The 26,201-nt window shown below is 42.0% G+C and overlaps 2 protein-coding genes across 7 annotated transcripts in view; both read left to right on the top strand.

Moving 5' to 3' along the window:
• Positions 1–6,542, top strand: part of nav1a (neuron navigator 1a) — an 82,886-nt gene extending 76,344 nt beyond the window's left edge. The window contains 11 exon segments of the mRNA XM_080468657.1: positions 150–348; positions 440–528; positions 611–709; positions 799–970; positions 1,401–1,666; positions 1,750–1,901; positions 1,991–2,062; positions 2,464–2,669; positions 2,763–2,881; positions 3,200–3,388; positions 4,141–6,542. Of these exon segments, the coding sequence (XP_080324783.1) occupies positions 150–348; positions 440–528; positions 611–709; positions 799–970; positions 1,401–1,666; positions 1,750–1,901; positions 1,991–2,062; positions 2,464–2,669; positions 2,763–2,881; positions 3,200–3,388; positions 4,141–4,236 (1,659 nt within the window). The 3' untranslated portion in view covers positions 4,237–6,542.
• Positions 6,543–6,644: 102 nt separating this feature from the next.
• mybpha (myosin binding protein Ha) lies at positions 6,645–25,124 on the top strand. 6 transcript variants are annotated; one of them, XM_080470204.1, is made up of 14 exons: positions 6,801–7,064; positions 8,088–8,138; positions 8,547–8,609; positions 8,887–8,949; positions 9,368–9,502; positions 9,900–10,067; positions 13,139–13,227; positions 13,324–13,519; positions 13,842–13,981; positions 15,353–15,512; positions 17,244–17,380; positions 20,291–20,477; positions 20,565–20,609; positions 24,608–25,124. In XM_080470204.1, exons 1-13 carry the CDS (start codon positions 6,833–6,835, stop codon positions 20,597–20,599), a joined length of 1,656 nt encoding a protein of 551 aa, XP_080326330.1. In that variant the 5' UTR covers positions 6,801–6,832; the 3' UTR covers positions 20,600–20,609; positions 24,608–25,124. The 6 variants fall into 6 exon arrangements, with proteins under 6 accessions (XP_080326333.1, XP_080326335.1, XP_080326330.1 ...); XM_080470205.1 differs by lacking the exon at positions 8,088–8,138; XM_080470206.1 differs by lacking the exon at positions 8,547–8,609.
• Positions 25,125–26,201: the final 1,077 nt, after the last annotated feature.

Below are 26,201 nucleotides of genomic sequence, written 5' to 3'. Positions count from 1 at the left end.
TTGCCAGTTTTAAGAACGTATGGAAAGAAAATACAAATATTTGTGTTCAAAGTAGAGAAAATACTCTGGACTGATCGACCTGCACAGCACCATGTGATCTGGTCATGACTGTAACTTAAAATTAAAGTTGTGCTCTGCTTGTGCCGCAGTCAACAGTGGAGAACCTGAAGGCGGAAAATGACCATTTAAAAACAGGAAGCCAGGTCCACCTGGCTGGCTCGGGGCCCACCTCCTCCACCTCCCAGCCTTCAGGCCTGGCCTCCCTCCTCGGCCCCTCGCTGAGGCAGCCGATGAGCATGTCGCTCACAAAATCCTTCAGTCTAAGTCTGAACGACTGTAAAGATCCAGGTAAGACGCTAAAAAGAAATGTCAAATGTCTTTAACTCACACACACACGCATGCCGTTTTTGTTTACAACCGTTGCACTTGTACATTTCAGAAGTGTCTCAAGGCGACACGCAAGCGGTGTCATCTCAGCGCGAAGACGTGTGTGCACGAGTGATCGTCCGTATTGGAGAACAAGCAGAGGTAAATGAAATTCAACTGTCACAACATCCAGTTCGTCAGATCAACCTAAAACAGTCTGATCCTCCTCTTTTTGCCTCTGTAGGACAGTAAACAGCAGCAGGACTTCTACCTGGGCTCGGTGCCGATCAGTGCCAGGACTGACTGGACCTGTCTCGATTCACTCGTAGCAAAGACCTTCAAAGTAGGTTTCTTTTTTTTCTTCTTTCCCATCGTTTGCTGCTCAAATTTCTCGATCGTGATCGCCTCATTTCTTTCTCGCTTTTCTTTCAGGACTATTTAAGTCAAGTGGATCCGACGGGCAGCCTGGGTCTGACCTGCGATTGTCTACAAATGTACCAGCTCACACAGGGATGCCAGAGGATCATAGGAGGAGACAAACCGCAAACCCCCCCGCATAAATGTCTTGGCAATGGCCCAGCTCGTATTCATGTCACCCTAAAAGGTTAGCAGGAAAATACAAACCTGAGATTGCATGAAACATTAGAACTGTGCTTTGTTTCCTGCAATTTACATGGTCAAATATATGCCGCTTTATAGTTGGCATTACAATGCATTTAAATTATAATATCATTTTATATTGAGAATTTGGCAAATCAAATGTCTCAAAGTAAGAGGAAATGTTGCAAAGAGAAAGAAATGATAATTGGGATTCTTTACCCTGAACGAGTAAAGATATTTTTCTTACATGGTCACAGTATTGCAGTGCAATTTTACTTATATGGGAGGAAATCGATTCCAAGAAAAGCTGCACTGTTTACTGATAATGTCTCTTTTCGTAATGTTTATATACTTACAAGGATTGAGAAGTGAATGCAAAACAAATCCATCTTCTCTCTCTCTCTCACTCTCACTCACTCTCTCACTCTCTGCAGGTCTCAGAGAAAAATGTGTGGACTCCCTCGTGTTTGAGACGATGATTCCCAAACCCATGATGCTGCACTACATCAGCCTGCTGACGAAGCACAGGCGTCTGGTTCTGTCCGGGCCCAGCGGGACGGGGAAGACATACCTGGCCCAGCGTCTGGCCCACTATCTCCTCCAGCGCAGCAGGACCGACTCGTCCGAGGCCGACCACGAGTCGTGTCTGCGAGATCGCAGCGCGGCCGTCACCTTCAACATGCACCGTCAGACACAGAAGGTAAAACATGACTGGACAACATGAATGGACAAGTGGGACCGTTCAACACAGAGAGACGTATCAAACTTTCCTCTGTTTTACAGGAGCTGCAGTTGTACCTGTCGAACTTAGCCAATCAGATTGACAGAGAGAGCGGAGGAGAGCTGCCATTGGTCATCATCATCGATGACATCAGCGACCCGGCGACCATCACCGAGCTGGTCAATGGAGCGCTCACCTGCAAGTATCACAAATGGTGAGTTGCTCACCTTGATTTTCATCAAACGGTAAAAATAGCATTTGTTTCATGAATGTTTGATGTGACCGTCTCCGTCTGTGTTTCAGTCCGTACATTCTAGGGACGACCAATCAGCCTGTGAGGATGACGTCGAACCACGGGCTGCACCTCAGCTTCAGGTGAGTCATTTAGATCATGAAATAAATGTCTTTCTTTGTTAGAATAGTTAATGTCCTCCTATGGTAAATGGATAAAATCACAAGGACCACAAGGTCATCTGTCATACAACATTTTAAAGCTAAAACTAATTCATGAAAAGAGGCCGGCCTTCACTGGGGGGCACTGGAGAGCTTTAATGAGGGGGTCCAGGGATTGCTGGCTTCATTTTTTTATTTATTTATTTTGACTTGTACATAAAATGGCAAAAGAGAAACAACAGACCCAGGAGTACATGGAATTCTTTTTGTTTTGTTTTGTTTTGTTTTAACGGTAATATCTCAAAATGTGAAGAACATGAGGACAGTCTGTGTTTTAACCCAAACACGGGTTCAAATGAAACTTTTCTGCCGTGTGGCCACAGGATGGTGACATTCTCCAACAACGTGGAACCGGCCAACGGGTTCCTGCTGAGGTACCTGCACCGTAAAGCTGTGGAGGCGTATCAGAACGAGGAGCAGGACTCCGCGCGCCACCAGGCTCTGCTGCGGGTTCTCGACTGGATCCCTCAGCTTTGGTACCATCTGCACACTTTCCTGGAGAAGCACAGCACCTCAGACTTCCTCATAGGTGAGACAAAGAGACGGTATTTCACTCGAGGTTTTCTCCGAGAGGCCAGTGGTTTGATGAGACACCTGATAATGTAACCGGCGTCTCCCGCAGGTCCGTGTTTCTTCCTGTCGTGTCCAGTGTCGGTGGCAGAGTTCAGGCAGTGGTTCATTGACCTGTGGAACCACTCTATCATACCGTACCTGCAGGAGGGAGCCAAAGACGGTATCAAGGTGGGAGCACACACGGGTCTCATCTCTACAATTAGAGGAATAAAACTGCAAGTTTAGAATAATCAAAACTGTCATTTTAATCCATTTAGAATAGTTAAATAGTTAAAATAGTTTTATCAGCTTACATTCAATAAAGCTTTAGTTAAAACCAGGAAATTGGCCTGCTGTTGAAGCTCATTGAAGAAAGTCGAGTAAAATCAGCAAAGTCAAAGTGAAACCGGCTAAAACGGATGTGATGCCTGCATGACGACAGTGAAATGGATGTTGAATATTTGAAATCTACAACAACCCCCTCCTCTTCCTCTCCGCCCCTCTTAGGTGCATGGACCTAAAGCAGTGTGGGAGGATCCGGTGGAGTGGGTGAGGGGCACCCTCCCCTGGCCCAACGCACAGCAGGACCAGTCCAGGCTCTTCCACCTACCTCCCCCCAGCGTCGGTCCACCCGGTGAGGAAAAGAAGCCGCCCAAAGACACTCCGCCCCCCAGCACGTTGGAGTCGGACCCCCTGGTGAGTGAAGCTTTTCAATCAACAGCAGTCGAAGCAAAAGCGGAGAGCGTAGTGATGAAACCAAAGTCAGTTTTATTTAGTGGCTTTGTTTTTTAACTGTTTAATCTATTTCACTGCAGCCTTTTGATTCTACTGAGAGATTTCTATCTTGGTGTTGTGAGCCGTGTTGACCCGTTAAAACCTTTCGTTTTAGTCGCTGCTCATGCAAACTGTGAACGTTGCAGATAATCAACAGTTTCTTTTCTTTAGCGTCAAATGTGAAGCATTGATTTGATTTTTGGGTTTCTCTCCATTAAAAGCGCCTTGAAATGACCGTGTTGTATTTGGTGCTATATAAATAAAGTTGAATTGAATAGAAAGCAAAAGCACCGTTAAGGAACAATATCGTCTGTTTGATCCACCATTTGGCAAAAATGAGTCTGAAACTACAAACTGTAACTCTTTATCTTTAGATGTGACTCTGCTGCTGTGTGGATATGTTGTTATTTTGTTAATTAATAATGAATTGATTTGGGGTTGGTTTTTTAATAATAAGTGAACAGAGATGATATATGATGCCATATAAACAAAATCTGTTTAAAATAGAATTGATGAGAAACTAATACACTCTTTTTTGTCTTGTCATGCCTCGGTAGGCTGAACTGGCATATTTACTTGATTACTACCACTTTTCTTCACATTTTAGGATTTCTTTTAAAAGACTTAATGTATATCAGAGTCAATCTGAGTTTGAACTTCCTCTCTGCCCTCAGATGGCCATGCTGCTGAAACTCCAGGAGTCGGCCAACTACATCGAGTCTCCGGAGAGGGAAGGCAGTCTGGATCCGTCTCTGCAGGCCACACTCTGAGCTTCCTGTCGACACGATGAAATAACCGAGGACTCAGACATGGTGGCTGACACCACGAGTCATTAATGAACCTTATTGTGTGCTCAGTGAGCAGTTACAGAGCTAAAATGTAAAGGACCTACAGTGAGACAGTGATAATGGACAAAGGGTTTGCTCTGCCCTGCTGTCAGAACATTGGAAAGACTTTTAAACTGCTTTCAGAGGAAGCTGTGATGATCGGGGAAAGATATCGACTTGTCTTCTCCCTGCCCTCACTCTGTCCCACATGGGTTGTTGTTGAATTTGCAAGTGCATGGCGAAACCGGAATAGTATGATGCAAAATATTACCTGTAATCCTGTCAGTCCAAACTCGTTTGTTTACTTTATATCGTTTTAACTTCCACAATCTCCTGTACAATTATTGGTGCTTGCAGGTTTTTTGTTTGACGGCACATTCATGTCAGAAAAAGAGAAAAAGTAAAACCCTCAGAAGTGACAAAAAGTAGAACCATCGCTCGACGACAGCAAAAATGCACTTTATTTTCTACTTGTGATAATTGGATTTGAGGAGGCTGAGTCAGCGATTGTGTTAAAGGAGGGTTAGGGTCTGGCCAAATCATGCAGTTCCTCCTGCAGATGGCAGCATCGATCGATTCCTGCCACTGAGCTCTCTGGTGCGCTTTTTGTCTCTATTAAAGGTGCTCATTGGTATACATTACACACACACACACACACACACACACACACACACACACACACACACACACACACACACACACACACACACACACACAGACGAAAACAACCTTGAAAACGGCCTTGAATGTTTTCTTCTGTTTCTTTTATCCATTTTTGTCATTTACAATGGATCAAACGTCACAACTGTGAAGCTGTAAGATGCATGGGTAAAAAATGAAAAGAATTATCAGTGTTAAGGTAAGACAATAAAGAAAATGAGCCACAGAAGCTCAAAACAGATGACAAAAAAATAAATAAAAGTGCTTGTTTATCCAGTGTGCTGAACGGGCAAACCAATCCTGGAAATGCTTACATTATATTCTGTCTTTAGATATCGGTTTTCAGACATGAACTTCTCTTGTAATAACTGAGTATACAGCTTTGGAAATCTTGATTTTGTAGGATTTTATACCGAGTCATCTTTGACGTTCACCTGCGTACAACCAAACATGTCATCGAATCTCAGAGCTCAACAGAAGTGAACGGAAGTAAAACAAAACAAACAAAAACTGAAAATCCACATCAGTAATTTTTCTTCATGTTTCACTGTATCTTTTATTTTCAGCTCAGTTTCTTCATCAGAGTGAAACCTCTTTAAAGTGGCTTCCTCTCCATCGTTGGTTTACTCATGAAACATGTTAGAAAGTAGTAGTTTGCTGTATTTATTGCTCACGCCCGGACTGTTATTGCGATGAAACAAGAAAGTGTGCCAGTGATGTTAAAGAGGAGGCTGTAGGACAGACGCTCCTGAACCTCAGATTTGTGCCCGTCGAGCCCCGGAGTACCTCAGACTGCCATATTCTGTCAGATGCTGCTCTACTTTCCAGTCGAGGCTTGAAAGTAGAGACGTGATGCCTAAAGTTTATGTGCCTGAAACACAATTTGGCCTGAATCAATGCTGAGCTGCTTCGATCGACCACGCAGAGGCCTCCGTTTAGAGGAACCACCATTGACTTCCTCCCGCCCGCTCTGTCACTTTAATCCCGTCACCTTAGTGCCCAAATGTGGGCGTGGAGTGGGTTATTGATCTGAAGTGTTTGGCAGGTCGTTGTCGTGATCGGCTTTTGGCAAAAGACTATGTATAGGATGATTTACTGCAGTGAATGTGTATCATGACTGGACTGTGTTAAAGTGTGATATGACATCATTGAGGAAACGGTGTAAGAAGAGAAATCAGTAGTGTTGCTGCATGTGCCCCTAAAGTCTTCTTTCATTGGACCTACCACACTTTAACCTTATCATAGGAGGGACTTGTTTTCTAAAAGAACTGGATATCTTCCTCTTTTCACATTGTTTATTTTTTTTCTTATGCAAATATTTGTAAAGATTCCTTTCTCTTTTGTACATGACGTCACTATTGTAAACACTGTAAATAGTCACTGCATCTGCGACAACAATCACTAAAACTTTAAAGAGATCTAAAGAGAAAGCTTTTGGCCCCGAATGCGGAAGAGGAGCGTCGTGCTCTGTGGGCTGGATGGAGGGTTGGAGAAATATCGGATGTATGGCATGTCTCTATAACCCATCAAATCCCATATGTCTAACATTGAGCAATGGACACAATAAAGTCATGCCATTCTTCACGTCACTGCGACTCTTGTGTGTTGCATCTTTTGAGCCACTAGAGGGCGGTAGTGCCCCTGTATGTTATCTGATATTTATTGTGAACATTCTTTTTTTTTTTTTTCTCATTCTTAATTGTTTCGTATCTGTGCTGGAACATTAGGGGTGAAAGAGGATGCGACAGCAGCGAGTGGGCGGGTATAAACAGAATGGGTGGGCTTGATCATAAGCCCCCCCATCTCCCACTATATATATATTTGCTAAGACCCTCCTGGGTGTCCATCCAGAGGATCCAGAGCTCATCCCGTCAGCGTGATGCCAAGTAAACCTGCGCCCATCAAGAAGGCTCCAGCCAAGAAGGCTGCGGAGAAAGCAAAGCCTGAACCTGCCCCTGCAGAAGCCCCACCTGCAGAGGCCCCACCTGTAGAAGCCCCACCCGCTGAGGCTCCACCTGCGGACGCACCGCCTTCAGATGCACCGGCCGAAGCCGCTCCTGCAGCCGCTCCTGCAGAGGACGCAGCCCCGGCTGCAGAGGACGCACCTCCAGGTACCTGCAATAAAACTCCTAAGTTTCACTACTCGTGACAAATACAACAGGCTGGTATTAACCTCATGCAACTAAAAGTTTTAAAAGTTACTTAACTTCAAGAATGTTAGTTTGATTTTAGTTTTTGTTGTTTAAGATAGATTATCTGCCCATAATGCTCACAAGATCTCCTGCATAAAAAGGGAAGAAGCGCTAATTCAAGCATGATTTGCTCATGTACATCATATGAGACTAAACATTAATGAGTTTGTTTGCATTGTTCAGCATTAAAAAGTCGTTATAATTTCCTTCAAAGCATCTAAATTCAGCAGAAATTTTTACCTGAATAACTGAATCTAGTGCATAAAATCCTTGAATCCCTTCTTTTGCTATATGAGTGTCATCTATACTCAAGATGTTGATACAACCAGCTGAGCAAGTCAAGTTACTTTAAATGTAATCAAGCACTAATAATTCTAAAAGCAAATCATTTTGGTTGACTGCTGTGAAACTTGTATTTATCTTTTTATCTTTCTGCTGTTAAGCACTTTGTGATCTTTACCTGTGAAAGGTGCTATATAAATACATTTTACTGACTTATTAACTTTTTTTCCTGTGTGGCTCATAGTAGTACACAGTAAAGCACAGTCTAGGTTTATATGGAGAAAATGCATTCTTGTTTCTGGAAGTGAATACACTACCCTGAATTATTTACAAAGCAAAAACTACATAAATCTCCTTTAAACAACTATCTACTGTGATGTTTAATAAATGTACTTGCATGATTGTAACAGAACAATCCCATTCTTCTTAATGAACACTTTTTGTGCTGCTAAATCAATTACCTAACAAGTGGAATATATAAATATATACTTCACCACCAAGGTTGGCAAAGGCAGAGGAAAACCACTTTAATTCACATTATATTGGCTTCAGTTTAACTCTCTGTCCCTGTTTCACCTGCTTTGGTGGTAAAGTGCCTCAGTGGAGGAATGGCTGTTATTCTCCTGCCTGCTAACCTTGACATGTAACTTCAAACTTCAGCTGATGCCACTGTGACAGAGGAAGGAGCGGCTTCAACGTCTCCCTCAGAGGGTAAACACACACCCCGGGAAGGCCACACACAAGCTTTAACGCAAGACGTGTGTTTGTGCGTGTTTGTATCCCACTGTGTTCCACACACGTTTATTTTCTTCTGCCCCTGACCCGTTTTTTCCCCTTGAATTTCCATCATCGTGTGTCAAGTGTTCATCAGTTACCTGTTTAACCCGCCCGTGAGGTTTCCTTTTTGTGGACATGGAGTTGTGTTGTGTTGAGTGCAAACGTGTCCAAAACTGAGTTCAGGAGTCGGTTTGGGGCTCGTGAATCAATGTCCATCTGGACCGCTCTGTCCTGCTGCTTTGCTTCAGTGAGGAAATGAGCTAGAAAAAGACGGTTTACCTGCATGAACAGAGTCAGATTGTATGCTGCTAATTGGTTTTCTTAATGGCACTTGAACGCTAGCTGCCGCTGACGCTCCTGCTGTTGAAGACGATGCTGCTGCTCCTGCAGACGCTCCAGCAGACGGTAAAAAGAAAACACAATACAGGCGACGACACAATGACTCGACAACGACCGTACTTATTTAACATACTGTCAGTTAATTGCTATCTATCATATCTATGCTTTCTCTCCAGCTTTAAGGACTCTTCATAAAACTTTTTACCTTTTCTTTTTCAAATTCAAAGTCACATGGAAAAAGTTTTTGAAATGTCACTGTGTGGAAAAACGATATTCCGGAAATCTCTCAGGCCGATTTCTGCTTGTGTTGAGTGGCATTAACTTCCTGCTTATTTAATACCAGCTGTTCCTGCTGAAGCTGTAGTTGAGGAACCACCGAAGGCCCCAACGCCGCCTCCTCCTGCAGGTAACCTCGCCTCTGCTGCTGGCGTGGCACCGATGCAATGAAGAGTTTTACCCAAACTGAAATTATATGTGGATCAGAAGCCGATTACTGCAAATACAAAAGTAGATAAATATAGCCATCCATCTATCATACATCTTGGACATTAAAAAGCTTGTAGTTTATTCTTGCTATCTATAATTCGCATAAATCTGTTCCTTATCGTGTTCTCATGAAGGAGACATTTTGGATTGTGAGACCTTTTTGCTTCAGTTTTTAAAGAGATCCGTTTTTCTCATTAAGTAACCTTTTATTGACCTTAAATCTGCAGAACCTTATGAAAACCATTTAGTTATCTATGTTTCTACAGTGTAATTTTCTCCTCTCCATCTCTATCTTTTCTCCAGCTTTGATTAATATGCATCGTTTGACTCTGTTACAGTCCCCACCAGTGCCCCTCTGGAGGTCTCAGTAGAGGATGTGAATGACAACAGTCTCACCATCAAGTGGAACACACCAGAGACCATTGGAGACTCCGGCTTGGACGGATACACTGTTGAGTACTGCAAGGATGGAAGTAAGTCTGTGTGTGTGTGTGCGTGTGTGTGTGTGTGTATGGGATGCTGCACCTGTTCCCCAGAGTGTCAGAGGGCAGCAGACTCACGGCCGGGTGCAGGCCGTATACGGCCGGCATCAGTTCACCATCTGTCACCGTATCCCCTGACACCACTTTTAGAAGCGTTCATTTGCTCGGATGACAGCGTGTCTCCTGGGATTTCAACAAGGGAGCCAAGTCTGCTCCTTATGGGCAGGTTGTTTGTAAACTTGTGTCGACAGGCGATAAACTACTCAAATTGACCAATTAAGGTGCTCGTTACACGATGAAAAGGTGCCGGTCACCTCAAGAGGTGGCATTATTTCGAATGTCATCCGAGGCCCTTTCGGTCAATGAAACCTTGTTGTTTTCTCCGCAGCATCAGACTGGGTTACAGCTAACGAGGAGCTGACTTCGGCTAACCGCTTCTGCGTGAAGAACCTGACAGCCGGCGACCTGCTGCGTGTGCGTGTGGTGGCCGTGAACGCCGGCGGCCGCAGTGATCCCGGGCTCCTCGCTGACCCGGTGCCCATCCGTGAGGTCGGGGGTGAGCGGTATCCGATTTTGATCCAGTGACGGGTCTGATTAGGAAACGTTTTGGTCCATCCCTGAAAGCATAAAATATCTCCCTCATTCAGTGTGAAAACTATAAACAAACTTTCCCCTTTCAAATCCGGCAAGACAACAAACATCAGCAGTGGAAAAACACCGAGACGGCTCTTTAGCAGAACAACAGGAGTGGTTTTGTATTTATCTTAAAAGTTCTCGTGTTGCAGCCGGGGAGGCAGTGGCAGCGTTAACAGCTCGGTCCTCAGATGGGCTGCACAGATGCATGAACATAAATCCCACGGCTGCTGACAAGTGCTTTCATTAGCTGTATATCATGCTTTCACTTGCATGTACACACATCTTAAACCGAGATGGTTGGGTTAATGTCACGAAAAGGGACGGTGAACTTTTTCTTTTTCTTTGATCAAATTGATCGGCAAAGACTAGGACCATCCATGTTTCAGTACAGACAAAAGATTTGAGTTATTTTGCAGTCATTAAAAAAAGTAAATAAATACTGCAAATATTTTTCACAATTGGCGATGTGAATCAGAATATTTAATAAAAAAAGCCATGTTATCTGTGGGGTAGTATTAACAGTAAGCACCCGAGATGTAATGACACTAAACCACAGTGGCTGAATGAGGAGAAAGCTCTTTGCTGTTTTGATGTTGTTGATCAAATGTAGAAACATCAGAAACTTCCAGCGCCATGTCGGTCTTTAAGGTGATTTAATGGCAGCCTCAGTCAAGCGAAGGATAACATTTGGCTCCTGAGTCTCTTGGCAGTCTCGTTATTTATTGACATTAACCCTGTCACTGCCGCCTCACTGTCACTTTATTTATGGCCCGGCCGCTCGAGCTGTCCTGCCGTCTGATACAGGTACATCTTGAGGAAACCTAAATATAGGGATCGTCCTTGTGAAGGCCCCCTGACCGACCCCCTTTGGATTTACTTCAAATTGCGTGTAAATTTAGTCACTACACCAAACAAAATCAGGGTGCACAATTTAAAGCTTGTGTCGTCTTAAGTTTCCGAGCTGCTTTCCTGCAAGTGTCTTTGGAAATTGGTTGACTTCTTGGCGTTTACACTTTCATTGCAGTTACATTCTAACCAGCCTGATGTAATAATTCCTCAATTTATGATGTCTGCTGGAAAAGTTATTTCAGCAATCATTTTGGTAATTTTCCAATTAGTAAGCTGCTGAAATGTCATAATTTCTGTTTTGTTTTGTTTTTTACTTATATGAAGGTATATGACCAACTGTTCCAACTTCCAAGCTAATTTTGCACAAAAACCACTTCAGGTTTCATTCAAGAGCAAATTCACCAAAGAATGTTTTCACCAAATTCCCTAATTTTACAGTCCAAATCCATAAAAACTATCATATATAAAAAAAAATGTTCAACAGTTTTTTATTAGTTTTGCCAGTTAGTTTACTTATTTAAAGAGTGATTCACATTGACGTCAAAAGGAGCCGACGTGTCGCAGTTCTCCACTTCCTCACACTCGGCTTACTGTTTAAATATCTTTCTCGGTTAATGTTCAAACCTGCGTAAACAAAGAGGAAGCTTCACGCAGTCAGAGCTGCTGGTCAACTGAGGAGAGCGAAACACGAGACTAATTGGCCGGATTCTGGGCGGCTTGTTGGGGGTTAATTCAGTTGTGTGTCAGCGGCCGGGCCGCCCAGACCGACAGCTTCTGATGAAGACGTGCTGTCCTACATATGCTGAAAGCACCCCCCCCCTACAAAGACACTTTATCCAGAGACAAAGGCAGATTATGGGTTGTTTGCAGGAGGACTTGCTGGCTGCTGGATGCTGTAATGCCGGCAGCACCTCGGGGCATTGCTGGGAAGTATGCTGATTAGCAGGGATTAGCGTCTGAGCCAAATCTGGAGGCAGACCTGAACTTCCTGGGGAACGACGGTTCCGTGATCCACGGCACAGCCTGTCCAGCAATGATATGGGGACAGATGTAAGGAGGGACAGGATGTGACACCAGGTTAGATTTAGAGCCGCAGAAGGGGAGGTGTGACAGAAGATGGACAGGGAGGGGATGGGCTGTGAGGTAAGGGGACATTTTGAGTGGATAAGGAGAAAGGAGATGCTGGAGGGCTGAACGAGGTGATGGAGGGCAGCAGCTTGGTGGTTTTATGTGTCCTCTAAGCCAAGACAGCTTTTCAGACATTTGCTGCTTATGCAGAAACATGTGAGGGATGCTGTTCGTGTTACTTAGCGCCCAGCCTCAATGATATCATCCAGCATCCGATGGCTGGGTAAACTCATGACCACTATGCAATTTCACCCATGTGGTTTTATTGGCGTCGAGACGCTGACCTGCAGTTTTTGCAGCAAACTCTTGATTTGCCGTTGGACTTTTCTCGTTGCCCAAAAGTGATGACATCTCCGTGCAGTTTCTTTTCGCATGACAAGAAGGAACACGTGTCAGAGTATTTTCAAAACTTTCTTGTCAACACAGATATTTTAGGACCTGTTGGACACTGGATCTTCTTATTTTCAGTCTGTCAGTCAAGAAACTACTATTTTTCTCAGAGGCAAGGCATTTTTATTTATCCAAAGCGTAATGTCACACTGCGTCTCACTTTAACTGGCATCATATTCTGTCATTTTATCTCACAATTGACATGATAGCGTAATCTATTTTGATATTTGGTATTTCTAAGACAAATATGTTTAGAATTTGGGACCACAATCGAGAAGACATTTGCTGTTTCTGCTTTAGACTTTAAATCAATAACTATAATTGGTTAGCAAAAAGAAATCAATAAAGAGCGCTTGTGCAGTTGGACCATGTGAAGTAACTTGTGGCTTATTTTTAGCCACTTCAGTCATGTTTTTTTGTCAGCTTTCACACGCAGCCAGTGACTGCTCTATTTAGGTCTTGTTGAACTCTGTCTTAAACATGTGTGACCCCGCTTTGAAAGCTCACGCAGGACCTGTCCGTCACACTGAACACTATTAGTCTGTCAAGTGGAAGATCTATTAAGTTAGGGTCTAATCTGATGATGGGAATCTGATGGTGAATACGTTTGACTTGACGTTCCAGATCGTCCCAAGATCCGCCTGCCCCGCGCACTCAGATCCCGCTACGTTAAGCAGAGCGGAGAGCAGATCAACCTGGTCATCCCGTTTCTTGTAAGCTGGCTGAAACGCACTCATCGATCCAGGTCGAACACCAGGTCAAACTTCTGGGCCAACATTTCTCCGTCTTGTTTGCTTCCATCACCTCAGGGGAAGCCCAAACCGGTCGTGTCCTGGCTGAAGGACGGCCAGCCTTTGGATACGAAGAGGGTGAACATCAGGAACAGCGACAAGGACAGCATCATATTCATCCGCACCGCTCAGAGGGAGGACTCCGGGGTGTATGAGATTGCCGTTAAAGTGGACAGCCTTGAAGACAAGGCTACGATCGCCCTTCAGGTTGTTGGTGAGTCTCACAGGTTCACACATGCGACATGTGTAAATGTTATCTTAGACCTCACTTATGAATTTGCTCAGCTGCTGACTCGTTGACTTCTCAGTCTTGTGACTTGCTCCGGCAACAATTCTTGGCATTGGCCGACATAAACGACACCTCTAACAATGATGCCCTTTGACCCCGAGCTGCCGTCAGCTGCCGCCGATAAATGTGTGACAGGATGTTGGAGGCATTACAGTGGAGACTCGCTTCACTCTTGATCCTGGGAGCAGACACCTTTCGTGTTGCGATTGCGATTTTAATCTTTTATGGAACACGTGTGTCTCCTCAGAGCTGCCCGGACCCCCGACCAGTATGAAGCTGGTGGACTTCTGGGGATTCAACGCTGCTCTGGAGTGGACTCCTCCCAAAGATAACGGCAACTCAGACATCACAGGATACACCGTGCAGAAGGCCGACAAGAAGACCGGGGTACTGCCCATCTTCATATCAACATGCAGCATGTTGTTGAAACCGAAGCGGCTTTTGTGACGCTTCAAGTTTACAGCATGACTAGAAGAATAACCAGAAACATAGCTGTTTAGACTTTCTGATCAGAATATATTTGCAGAAAGAAACAGCATCGCTAAACATAATGTTGTGGTTTATTTTGTGAGGTCGCCTCAGTTATGTTTTATTTACAGCGGTAGACAAGAAAATCCAGATTTTTGTTTGAAACTGAGCCTTTTTATTAGACATTCTTGATTTTACGTCAAACAAGCTCCTCCACCATGAGTGCAAATTAGATTTAAAACACATGAAGCAATATGGAAAACATTTTAAAGAATCATTTCTGTGATCATCAGTGGTTTATAACAACTACAGAAATTTTCCTCGGAGTGGCATAACAGAAACAAAATTATATAAACTGTGTGAGTTTAAAGAGGACAATCAATATATCATGTACATAAATATACATTATTCTATTCACTATACCACTTTGTTCACTTGCGCTTGTTATTCACACTGGGTAAAAGTCAGGACACAAGTTCAGCACAGGGAGAACCTACTGCAGGAAAATGAAAATAAGTTGAGTATTTAATACATGAAATCAATAATCCCGCCTGTGTTCTTCCACCCGAAGCAAAACCTCCTAGTTATATTTCTACTTAAAGCATGCCGTCAAAGTATGGAAGCCCTGCAGACCACACACACTCCCCACACACACGTCCACTTAAGGTCATTAATTCATCATGCATGCTTTTGGCCTATGGAAAGTAACTAGAAACAAAGAAAAGAAAACACGCAGAGCGAGAACATGGACACAGAAAAACCCTCAAGCTTGTAATGGAACCAGGGACTGTGTGGAGCCTCTGCATACATATACTCAGTCCTCTTAAACATCAAGAGAAGAATCAGAGTAAAGCCGGAATGAAAAGTCGACACTTATAAAATTATTTTTATTTGATTTAAAACTGAATCATTGTTTGAAATAATTAAAGATTGTGAAAACATCTCCGAAATCTTTAGAGAGATTAGAACAACATTCGGTTTGAAGCCGAGGCTTCTGCAGACATCTCGATCGAATACAGCCTCAATTATTACTGACAATACAATTATTAGTTTCTCCAGTTTGAAAACTGGAATATTTGTGCTTGCTTCTTAAACGGGAACACCTCCTTTAGCCCCTTATGAATATTTTGATTTTGTGAAGTGTCCAAGTGGAGTTTGAGCTTTGAGAAACGCTTAAATAAACTGATTTAAACAAAAAGACCGCCGTGGTTAGAACCATGAACATCCAACAGCTTGCCTTCTTGCTCTTGTGGCCACCAGTGAAGCAGTTTGTCTCCTCTCGCCCTGCAGGACTGGTTCACAGTGTTGGAGCATTACCACAGATTAACCGCCACCATCTCAGACCTCATCATGGGCAACTCGTATTCCTTCAGGGTGTTCGCCGAGAACCAGGTGGGCATGAGCGAGAAGAGCGCCGTGACTAAGGGAGTGGCCACCATCCTGAAAACAGGTGACTTCTCTTTCTGTTTTGATTCTTTATAGGGTCAACGTGTTTACAAGAAGAAGCCTTTTGAGCCGCAGTAACGCCGAGCCGGTCCGGAGTGACGCGAGGCCTCAGAGGCCGGGATAACGACCTTGGCGTTGCTCTAGACATATCTGTGGGGAGCTCACTTGGACGGCGTTCAGCTATTACTGAAATAAACCTTTATGGGGCTGAGGGGAGATTAGAACAGTTGGCAGAGCAGTGTTACTGTGTGTTTTATTTGTACCTGTGAGATCTGCCATGAAGGAAATGTCACTGCGATGCAGCAGACGTGGCTTCAAGCCAATATTTTCATTTTGGTAGCTTCAGCAGTCACATTCACCCTTCCACACACACAAACGTATACACAGTTCAGACAGACGAGGAATCGAACCGCTGATCTTGGGATTTGAAGACGTCCACCAACAGTATCACAATATCACATAACCTTTAACGTATTACACTGTGAATGTTATCACATGTTGTGTGACATTTTTGACATGACTTGGTATCAAGTTAGAACTAAGATTTAATTCTTCACTGCTGGAATTATGCCAGTATAATTTATAACGCTGCATATCATAGCCTAAGAATTGTTTAACGTTACAGTGTGATAATGCTTCATCATGTAATGAGATGATATATGGCGTCCATCCTTTCTGGTCCGTCTCGTTATTAGTAATAAAACACGATTGGTAACAAAATACCCTGACGGTATTTTGACAACGCTGTCGGTCAGAGTGACAGATAAGAACAAAGTGAAGTGCAACATGTGAACCGTGGAGCTCAGTGACTTTTAAAGTGGCGATGCAACAATTACAAATTGTTTTTTTGTTATGTTAAATGGTTAAAATCGAGAGCCCGCTATTTTGGGAAGGAGAGTAAGGTGTCTACCAGAAAAGCATTGTATTAATCCTTTGCACGAGATCAGGAAATCATGACAATGTTGAGAGCACTGCGATAAATATCAGTAGATTATGTGCTTTGGCTCTTCATAATAACAGTCACTCAACCTGTGAACCTGCACTTCAGGTGTGAAGCAGTTTGTTGACATTGTTTTTGGTGTCAATCAATTAAAGGGTTTTAATTCGTTTGTACAATTTGTCACACAATCCTTGTGCGTCAATAAGAATCACACACATCTTTATTGGCAGGCGTGTTCAGCATACGAGGGATCAGTCTTGGTGTGTTTGGGCAGAATGAATAAAACAACTGACATTTATACTTGCATAGATTTACATAATATTTATATTATGTTCATATAAAACCTTAGGAAATGTACAAACAAAAACCTACAACAATAAGCCTGCAAATGCACACGTGAGCATTGTAAAATTCTTCCAAATTAGAAATTCTGTCATTTTGCATAAATAGTACATGGAAACATCCATGATCACAATTCCTGCTTTTGCAATGCGTATATTGTGCATGTTCACGATAAAGACATCTTTGGATATGTTGTGCAGTTCTAATAATCATCTAAAAATATAGTGATGTTACAAATTAATGAAACAGAGGTTCAAGAATATTTTCTCAACTCCAAGACAAGCCAATGAATGACCAAATACCCAAATCTATATAGACATTCTCAATTATTTAGCTTTTATAAAACTACAATATACTCCATTTTAAACTATTGCCACATAGGACTTAAATGGTTAAGCAGTGGCATAAATACTAATATACATAGTTCTAATCCTGCGCTTTGTGTGTTTTCAGGTATCAACTACAAGCCTCCAGAGTACCCAGAGCACAACTTCAGTGAGGCTCCCAAGTTCACTACGCCTCTCAGTGACCGCGCTGCCACGGTCGGATACACCACCAAGCTGCTGTGTTCTGTCCGCGGATGTCCCAAGGTTAGGCAGACACTCTTACTGTGTAAATATCACTATAGTTTGCATGGAGGTCCATAGAGCCCCAAATAGTTTTCTACATATCGTCCTCACACAACTGGTCACCTTGACGTTTGGGGTAATTTGATGACTGGAGTTCTTGTGTGTTCAGATATTTTACCTGATCAAATAGAAGCGCTGCATTCAGAAGTAGATCAAACAGTATTTATTAGGTTATATACTGTATTTTTTTTAATTTTTCTTACATTTAATTGCATGTTTGAGGCGTGTTAAAGAAGCAATTAAGTTAAATTAGTATTTACCGTGACACCAGCTTTTATTGAATCATTTCATCCATCAGTTGTGGTCTCCCCATTTAAAATGGATGAGTTTTATTTCTCTCGATACTTGCATGTTTGTGTTTCGCATGTCGGTGTGTATCTGTTTTCATTCATATATAAGTATATATACGTCTGTATGTTGTTGGTTGGTTGGTTGGATGGTTGGTTGGATGGTTGGTCAGCCGGTCGCTCACTTTGTCGGTCGGTCAATTGGATCATTTGTTAGGTTGTTGGTTGGTTGCTGGGTTTCTTGGTTGCTTGGTAGGAACTTTCATTATGCACACAATATTAGCTCATTAAAATGACACATTGGATGTCAAAAGGTCACTCACAGCCATAAATTAAAAAACCTCATTATCACGCAGGTGATTCATCATTCAGATTGAAGCCTGCAGACTATGTATGAAAAGAAGATGATGTACTTTTCTCCTTGCAGACACGAATGGAAAGCAGATTTCTTGACTGCCTGAACCGGTTGATTCAATCATTCAAAGCCTTGTTGACGTTTCTTTACACACAGATGGATGTTTTATTTTACTGGTTTGAAAGTGTTCCACTCCGAACAGGCAGCCTCAATAAATGATTTGAGTGTGCGGTGGCGTACTTTGTCAAATGAGGTATTAATATCACAACTAAAAGGATCCACTGTGGAACTGGAGCAGGGCTTGCACTGGTATGTCTGTGTGAAGTTTCAGCATGTCTCACACTGCTCTTGTTGGCCGCTGCTCCGGTTAAACATATCTCTACAGTTGTCTCACCGACGCAGACAGATTAGGTGGCAGGCCAGGGTGGAAATGCGGTTGATTATTCGTCCTGGCCGTCCTTGGCTCCTCCACTGAGGACAGCAGTGGTGTGATGATCTGCGCATGCCAGAGTCGATGTGACAAATCAGAGCAAATTCATGCAGCGTGCCTGACTGTCAAAGGTTTGCTGCAGGAGAGGCGATTAATGTTTCAAACCTTTAAAAAACAAATGGGAATGTACAGAAACCATGCTGCGATTTTCAACCCAATTATTGAACTCACTTTAAATTACTATCCACAAACTCATTATTGCCATATGTAGAAGAGTCTTTCCTGAAAAGTCGTCGTAGCAGCTGTGTGAAAACATGTCCACCGATCATCAGTGGATCATCCATTCAAAGAGAAACATGCAATACGCCTATCATACAGGACATACTCGGAATGTGTGCTTAACACATGTTTGACCTCACACATGTGAAACTGCTGCCTCAGATGAATCCCTCAGTCACCATTTATAGCCCGTATAGCTTCTCCTACTAGACTGTAAGCTGTGTGAGTGCCTACAATTACATTCATTTCCAATTTGTCCTCCCAGCTCGTGTCTGTCATTCTCTCTTTGTGTGTGTGTTTTTTTTTTTTTTTCATCTTCATGTCTTTATGTAACCACTCTTAATTAAATCATGTCGTACTAAGCAGAGTGGAAGTATTATATATCATGTGCTTATTAAGCCTCTTTCTCTTCTCTGGAATGGACTCCAGAGAGTGTGGAGAGCTGTTGAGGAGGTCCAGCTGGACGGTATGTTTGGTAGTGTGATAAGCTCACTACCGATATGGAGCTGTCACAGAGAGAATAGAGACCACAGCGTAGCGGGAGCCCAGAGAGGAATGATAAGCCGTGAAGACAAAGAGGAGACAATGATAAGTAGTATCACCCGTTGGCCTGTTGTGGATGAGTGGACAGGTTGCTCTTTCACAGAAGGTTCTATTTTTGCCACCCAGTCACACCGCAGTCCTGGCATCCGTGTGAATGACTGTTAGGAGCATCAACATGCAGCAGCGGACGAATACAAACAAAAGACGGGGCAAAAAGTAAAAACTCAGGAGGAGATTTTTATGGTTTATTATACAGACGGCTGAAATAAGTCTGGCATAAAGGATCGTCCACCACAAAGCATGATGTTTAATGTATAATTAGTCTTGTCTACAGTAAAGCTTTTATTGCACTGTGGATTGTTGAATATCGTTATTATTGTTAACGAGTATTGCAAAAACGATATATTTTGCAATAGATTCAGACACAGTTTTTAGTTGTTTTTTTTTTTATTTCTTTTTGTTTTGTGCTTCACGCTTGTGTCTGTAGTTTCCGCCTGCAGCATTTCAGAAACGATGCAGCTTTGTTGAGCTTGGTCTTTTATTTTTCTGGAGATTTGTGTTTTTGCCTCCACCAGAGTGCACCTCAATTTCTGTATGTAATAATTACAACAACAACAACAACACTGTGAAACTAGTGGAATTAAGAGACACAATTACAAGTAACTAAACAGGTTACTGTTTAAGTATTGACTCATTTTAGTAACTCATAATGAAAGTGTAGAAGTAACTAGTCCTAGTACGCGTTTTCAATAAAAAATTCAGTTATCTTGCTGTTCCTGTACATTCTCACTCATAACAAATGAACTAAAATAAATGCCGTTAAGGTTTCAACATAAATTAAACTCCTGACCATTGACTTCGTGGAAACATGAGGGCTGTATTTTAGTTTGTAACACAGACTGGAGACAAAAAGAAGGATGATACTTTTGACATTTAGAAGAAAGGATCAATTATCACGTCTCCTCTCTTCCTCTCAGCCGAAGATCGAGTGGCTGAAGAACCAGATGATCATCGGTGATGACCCCAAGTTTCGCAAGATCTCCAATCAGGGCATTTGCTCCCTGGAGATCCGAAAGCCGTGCAGCTTCGACGGTGGCGTGTACACCTGCAGAGCCAAGAACGAGCAGGGCGAGGCCATAGTCTCCTGCAAGCTGGAGGTCAAACGTACGTATCAACCAACTGCCAGAGAAGTTTAAATATATGTAGTTTTTAAGCATAAATATATATGGATTTATTTGTTTTTCCCAACAGAGGTCATTCATCCGGACCCTGAAAAGGGAAAATAAACCTCCAGAGGTGAGTAACTGCAAAACCAAGATGGCTGATGAATGAATAAACAAACTGATTTCTCTCTGGAATCAGTTCTCGTCTCCCACTTCCATAAAGTTACTATAAATCACCGGCCAGTAAGGTGAAGATGGTTTGTAAATCCTTGTGAGCACAACCTCCCACCCCGACTTTCGCGGCCCCGCCATGTGAGTCTTTATGGTTTTCCAGCTAGCTTAGCAGCTAGTAAAAGTACAGCCATACAAATATCTCTCTAACGTCAGAGGCGCAGAAGCAGTTTCTTCTAAACCCTGCAGCTCTCTGAGGTTTTCACGCGTTTTCTCATGTCTATAGAGAGAGACAGAAAAAAAGAAGGTTTTCTCCTCTTTAGTCTTTTTTGCTTTCTGGTCACACTGATGTGTTTTTGTCAGGATGGAAATTAGTACGTCACATGACATCTGTTAAATGACATTCGATACCGCATTTTTTAATATCTTAAACCAGGTTGTGCCAAAGGATTATGGTCCACATTAAAAGTTTACAAGACGAGAACTGACGGGACTCTTTATTTTTATTCATCTATTGGATGCAAGTCGACCTTTTTGCCATCAGTGGCCTTTGAAGAAATCGCCCGACTCAAAAGTTGGAAAATAGACAAGATGATACGGCTGCCTGGAGTCACAATAGCACACTATACTAATAATGATCTGTTCTTAACCATTTACAAAACAGCCATAGTTGGTAACTTCCTCTTTTTTGGACATTTATTTTAAACTAAACATATTAAGTAAATGATGATATTGCGGTGGAATAAGTTCTGCTATTTGGGTAAGTCTGTGTGCGAATGATGATAAAGCAGAACTCATGTCCTTCACCCTGTTGTGTTTTTGGGTTTGTCAAAGCATCTTTTCATCCCAAAGTCCATCAAAGATGCACCTTTTATCCAGGGAATAGGTAAAAATCTAAAATACTTGTGAATCATATTTGATCATATAAAAAGTCTACTAATTCATATCCCGAGTTTTGTCTTGTATATAACTTTTCATATTTTACAACATTAGGACTCGACAACATTTTCAAGTGGAAATACGAAACCTTTGTCGCATTTTTAAGGGTCCGTTTACACAACAAAAATCAAATCAAATCAAACTTCATTTATATAGCACTTTTCCTACAACGGTTGTCGCGCAAAGTAGTAGATGGACACTAACAACAATGTTTGCCTCCAGAGTGTCATGTCTTCCAGTCGGCATTTTCCTAGGACTTGGTAGATTTATAGCTGAGTCGCCGTAATTATAATCCAACTCGTTCGTCTGTCCATATGAATGTCTGTGGACTCGTCACTGTTAATGTTGTTGCAGTATTGCTCTTTGCACGCATGTGTGTGTTTGTGGTTTCATCAGAAAAACAAACGACAACACCCACTAGTTGCCCAACATAAAAACAACATTGTTTTTAGTGTTTCTGCCATTTTCAAAATGTTGCTGTTTAAATGCAAAACTTCTCTGAAACAGAGAAAAAAAAACGGGGCGTTCTCAGTTGAAATGTAAACTAAACAGGAAGTGACAACAGGTGCAAAAAAAACCCAACCTGTACACAAATGAACTGACATTTTGTAGCTTTAAAATGTGAAAAACTGATTTTGACACGTTCGAACAGATTTGATTAATTATCATTGACATGCAGTTGGTTTTATATGGAGTTTTTTTTTTTTTTTTATCCTCCTAATAGGAAGCCAGTCAAATAGTGACAAAAACATATTTGGCTAAAGCTGAAAGAGAGAGAGAGAGAGGTCAAAAGTCAAAGGTGACTTTATTGGTACCCGTAGGTAGAGAGAGACGCTCTTTCAATGTAACATCTCTAACTGTGTCACTAATTTCATAAGGATCATAGTATGTTACCTTTTATCTGGGATTTCTCCAGGTCAAATAATGTTGTTTTGCTCCAGTTGCTTAGTCTCATCAAATCACATCCATCAGTCATTCAGCTTAAAACGTTCTTCCACAACAATTTAAGATATACATTTTGCTCATGTTTGATTATCCCTATAGAGAATAAAAGTTACTGCCAATCTGCCCACACCGCCTGGTTTCCCCTCTGCTCCTCTGGACGATGTTTCGGGACGTGGTAATGTGGCAAAGATTAACGTCACTCCAGACGAAATACCAAAACTGATGCTTTTCTTATTTCTATCCAAACTCAAAGTATTCGCCCACCACATTTAGGTTTGAGGGTTCTGAAAGTGACCTGAGGGAGTGATAACCTCCCCCAAAAAATGGGACAAAGAGAAAAAAGATGGACGTTTGTGTGTGAAGCACTGGACACTTGAAGGTTGTGAAAGAATTCGAGAGTGAAGGATAATGGTTTAATCTTACTGCAGAGGGCATACCGCCGGCTCTTTTTACAGCGCGGTGAAACACGATCACTTTCTACTCCGCCTGTACATTCAGAACATGTGAGCACGGAGCCAATTACATCGAATAGCTATTAGATGACAGATTTTCTCCTCCTTTCTGATGTCGGCTGTTCTCCTACAAAACGTCAGCCTGACTTTATATAAATGCAGACAAAGTGCTAAAAACCTAAAGACAGAGCACAAACGATTAGGAAAAAGCATAAACAAAAACATCTGTGGATCCAAAATAGGATCAAATATGAGCTAATAATGTGTATTAGGGTAACAAAACATGAAGTTTCTAATTAGACATTTTTCAGTTTTTACATTTGATATTTGTACACTACTTTCATCTTGAATTTTTAAGTGAGTAAGTAAAGTTTATTTATCAAGCACTTTTCAGATAAAAATTGCAAAGTTCTCTACACAAAAGGGAGCACTAAAACAACATAAAAATAGAAATTATTTAATAGAATACATAACAAAAGAGGAACAGTGTAGAACATTTGTTCATATTTCAAAGGGAAGCTGCAAACAACACAGTTTTAAAGCAGAAGTATCATGTGTCGTCTTAATTTTTCAAGAAATGTAAAAAAAAGAAAAAAAAAGAGGAAGTTGTGAAACAATTACAGGCCCAATAAAGCAAACATAATGCCGAGAACATCAAATTATGAATTAGTTCCTCAGAGAATTTGTTTATGTCCGTTTATGCAGCTCCAGTTCTGTTAGATTTCAAAGTCTATTACTGATAAGGACAAAATTGACCATAAGAAAAGTACTTTTGATCAAATATAACTTTGAACACTTAATTATAACTTGTGAAGAAACGCTCTCAGCTTGTATTATTTCACTGCCTGATCTCAGTTTCCTGTCTTAAGATGTTTCCACGTGGCAAAGTGGAGTGGATGGTTCCGGGCCCTGCAGACTGCGGAGTGACCTTCAGTGCGGTCACTGTGTTCACACTCTGTAAATGTGCCCACATGCCTTCCTGACCACCCCGGCGATCGTATCTTGACGTATCCTCGCTGTGTTTGCATGTGTATTCACATCTGAAGCTACAGCTGTCCCCCTGTGGTCAGATTACTGAAGGAGTGATTTCATGACGCGATCATGCTTGTGAGCCATCACAGAGCGCCAGGATGCAATCCCGTAAGGTGCAGCCATACATGGGGGGGCCCAGTGGAGAGATGAGGGGGGGGTGGTGGTTGTTGAGAGGGATTATGCCGGCAGCGTCTTTGGGTGGGAGGCAGGGGTGATGTCAAAGCGGAGCTCCACAGCTTCTAAAAATGTCTCCAGATGATCTGACACACTGCCAAACTCTTCACATTACCATGAGTCGACAGGCGCGGAGAAGTGCTGCGAGAAGGAGGCGGAATCGGCTCAGAGGGCAGAAACTGAGCCAGATAATCCTGGATGGAAAATACGCCCAGGAGCTACCTCATTATTCTCCTTCAGTTTCCATTCAATCTTAAATTCCCTGTGCCGTTGCGTTGAGGGAGCACATTTTCCTTAACATCTGTAAAGTCACATTTGTGTTAAACTGTCCCCTTTTATGGGAACTCAACTCTGTGTGCAGCTCGAATATGATTATAATCCCGTCTAACCCAGTGTGTTTGTTTCTTATTCCACCCAGAGTGTTCGAGGAGCCGAGAAAACAAGCGGGTGGTGCAGCCGTCTGTACACGATGAAGAAGGAGAGTACATCTCCGGATCCATTTCCACCCGCACATCCCGACTCTCCTGCTCCTTCCGAGACGCAGCGAGGAGACGTGTCGTCTTTAGCTTGATAAATGTTGTTTATTTAAAATAGTGACATGTATGTACGACTGTATTTATCATCTTTTGTCTGCCTGTCGCCTCTTTGTTATGAAACAGTATGTCACACAATAAAACAGTGAATCTTTGGTCTTGCAATGCCAATGACTGTATGGATGTTCAATAAAACTATTTTTATTATACATCACGTGGATTTATATGGATTGACTGGTGAACATAGACTGTGATCACATACACCAGTTTTATGATGCCCAAGTCCAGATTTGGGCATCATAAGGTCCGCGGTCCATTTGTGGCCCTTTAGCTCTGTTTGAATGGCCTTTAGAGTGTCACTGCGAATTCCTGACTCAAATTAAAAAATACTTTTGTTATTGTTATTCATTACATCTAAAAACGTGACATTTTTCACATTATTGACCATAATTACATTATTGGTTGCGTCAAGTAATTGTTACCTTACGAAATTGGAATTTCACAGTGGAAATAAGACAGTTATTGACAAAATATAGTTTTTATTTTCTTATGTACTGAACTTAAAATTTAGGAAAATCTAATTATGACTTCCAGACAAAGCCTGGGAAAGGAAAAGTGACACAGAGCAACAATAGGTCATAAAAATCGTGTTTTTATTTAAAAAAAATTTTTAAAAAGCCTTTTAAGCAACAGATATTTCTTATTGAGCGACACTCAAGTCAACTCCACCTAATGTGACCTTTTGGGGAAAATTAGTTTCCAATCACTACTTTAGTCAAAACATTTGTTTCCCACCAGCTTCACTACTTTACGACCTAAATATGACAATAACAGGTCACGAAAAGTGAGTTTTTCTCGTTAAATGTCCATTTGAGTGTCTTATTGTGTGAAGTTTGCATGTTCTCCCTGTGTGTGTTTTCTTTGTTCTGGTTTTACCTCCGCAGGCCCAAAACATGCGTTTAGAAGTTAAATGGCACCTTTAAATTTCCCATGAGTGTGAATGTCAGTGTTTGTTCTGAACAATGAATGTATATATTTTCTTTTAAAACAAAACAACTATGGCTTCTCCTTTTCATTCACAGTTCTACTGGTGAGATTTCTGTGTAATACTGACACCTCGTGGTGTGTTTGGTGAGTGACCACTGTAAGAGGAACAGAAACCTGTTGGCATCTTAAATACATTTCACATTTACATTCTTTGTGTGTATAATTGACCGTCATGTACAAACATTATGTATCCGAACGTGAAAATCAAGCTTTGAGAATGTTGTTTTTCTAGAGTCCTTCAGAAGATGGAAAAAGGATGTTTCTGTGCAGCTTGTGGTTAGTAGGTTGGGTTCAGAGGAGCGTGAAAAATGTCTGTCACTTCCGTTAGATCACACCACAGGCACCTTTCTAAAGGGTTTTGCACTGAAGCGCAACTTAAAACCCAAGTTTTGTTTCCTAAACAGCCTCATCTATAGTTGTTCCTCCTTTTAA

The sequence above is a fragment of the Lipophrys pholis genome, assembly GCF_963383615.2.
Source record: "Lipophrys pholis genome assembly, chromosome: 8".
Taxonomy (NCBI): Eukaryota; Metazoa; Chordata; class Actinopteri; order Blenniiformes; family Blenniidae; genus Lipophrys; species Lipophrys pholis.
This window is presented reverse-complemented; position numbering and strand designations above follow the sequence as displayed.

What these genes read in the sequence shown, in the direction of transcription:
- mybpha (XM_080470204.1), top strand. Translation starts at nt 6,833, where the DNA reads ATGCCAAGTAAACCTGCGCCCATCAAGAAGGCTCCAGCCAAGAAGGCT. An exon ending in TTCAACGTCTCCCTCAGAGG is followed by an intron (nt 8,139 to 8,546) that starts GTAAACACACAC and finishes CTTGAACGCTAG; the next exon opens with CTGCCGCTGACGCTCCTGCT. An exon ending in TGCAGACGCTCCAGCAGACG is followed by an intron (nt 8,610 to 8,886) that starts GTAAAAAGAAAA and finishes ATTTAATACCAG; the next exon opens with CTGTTCCTGCTGAAGCTGTA.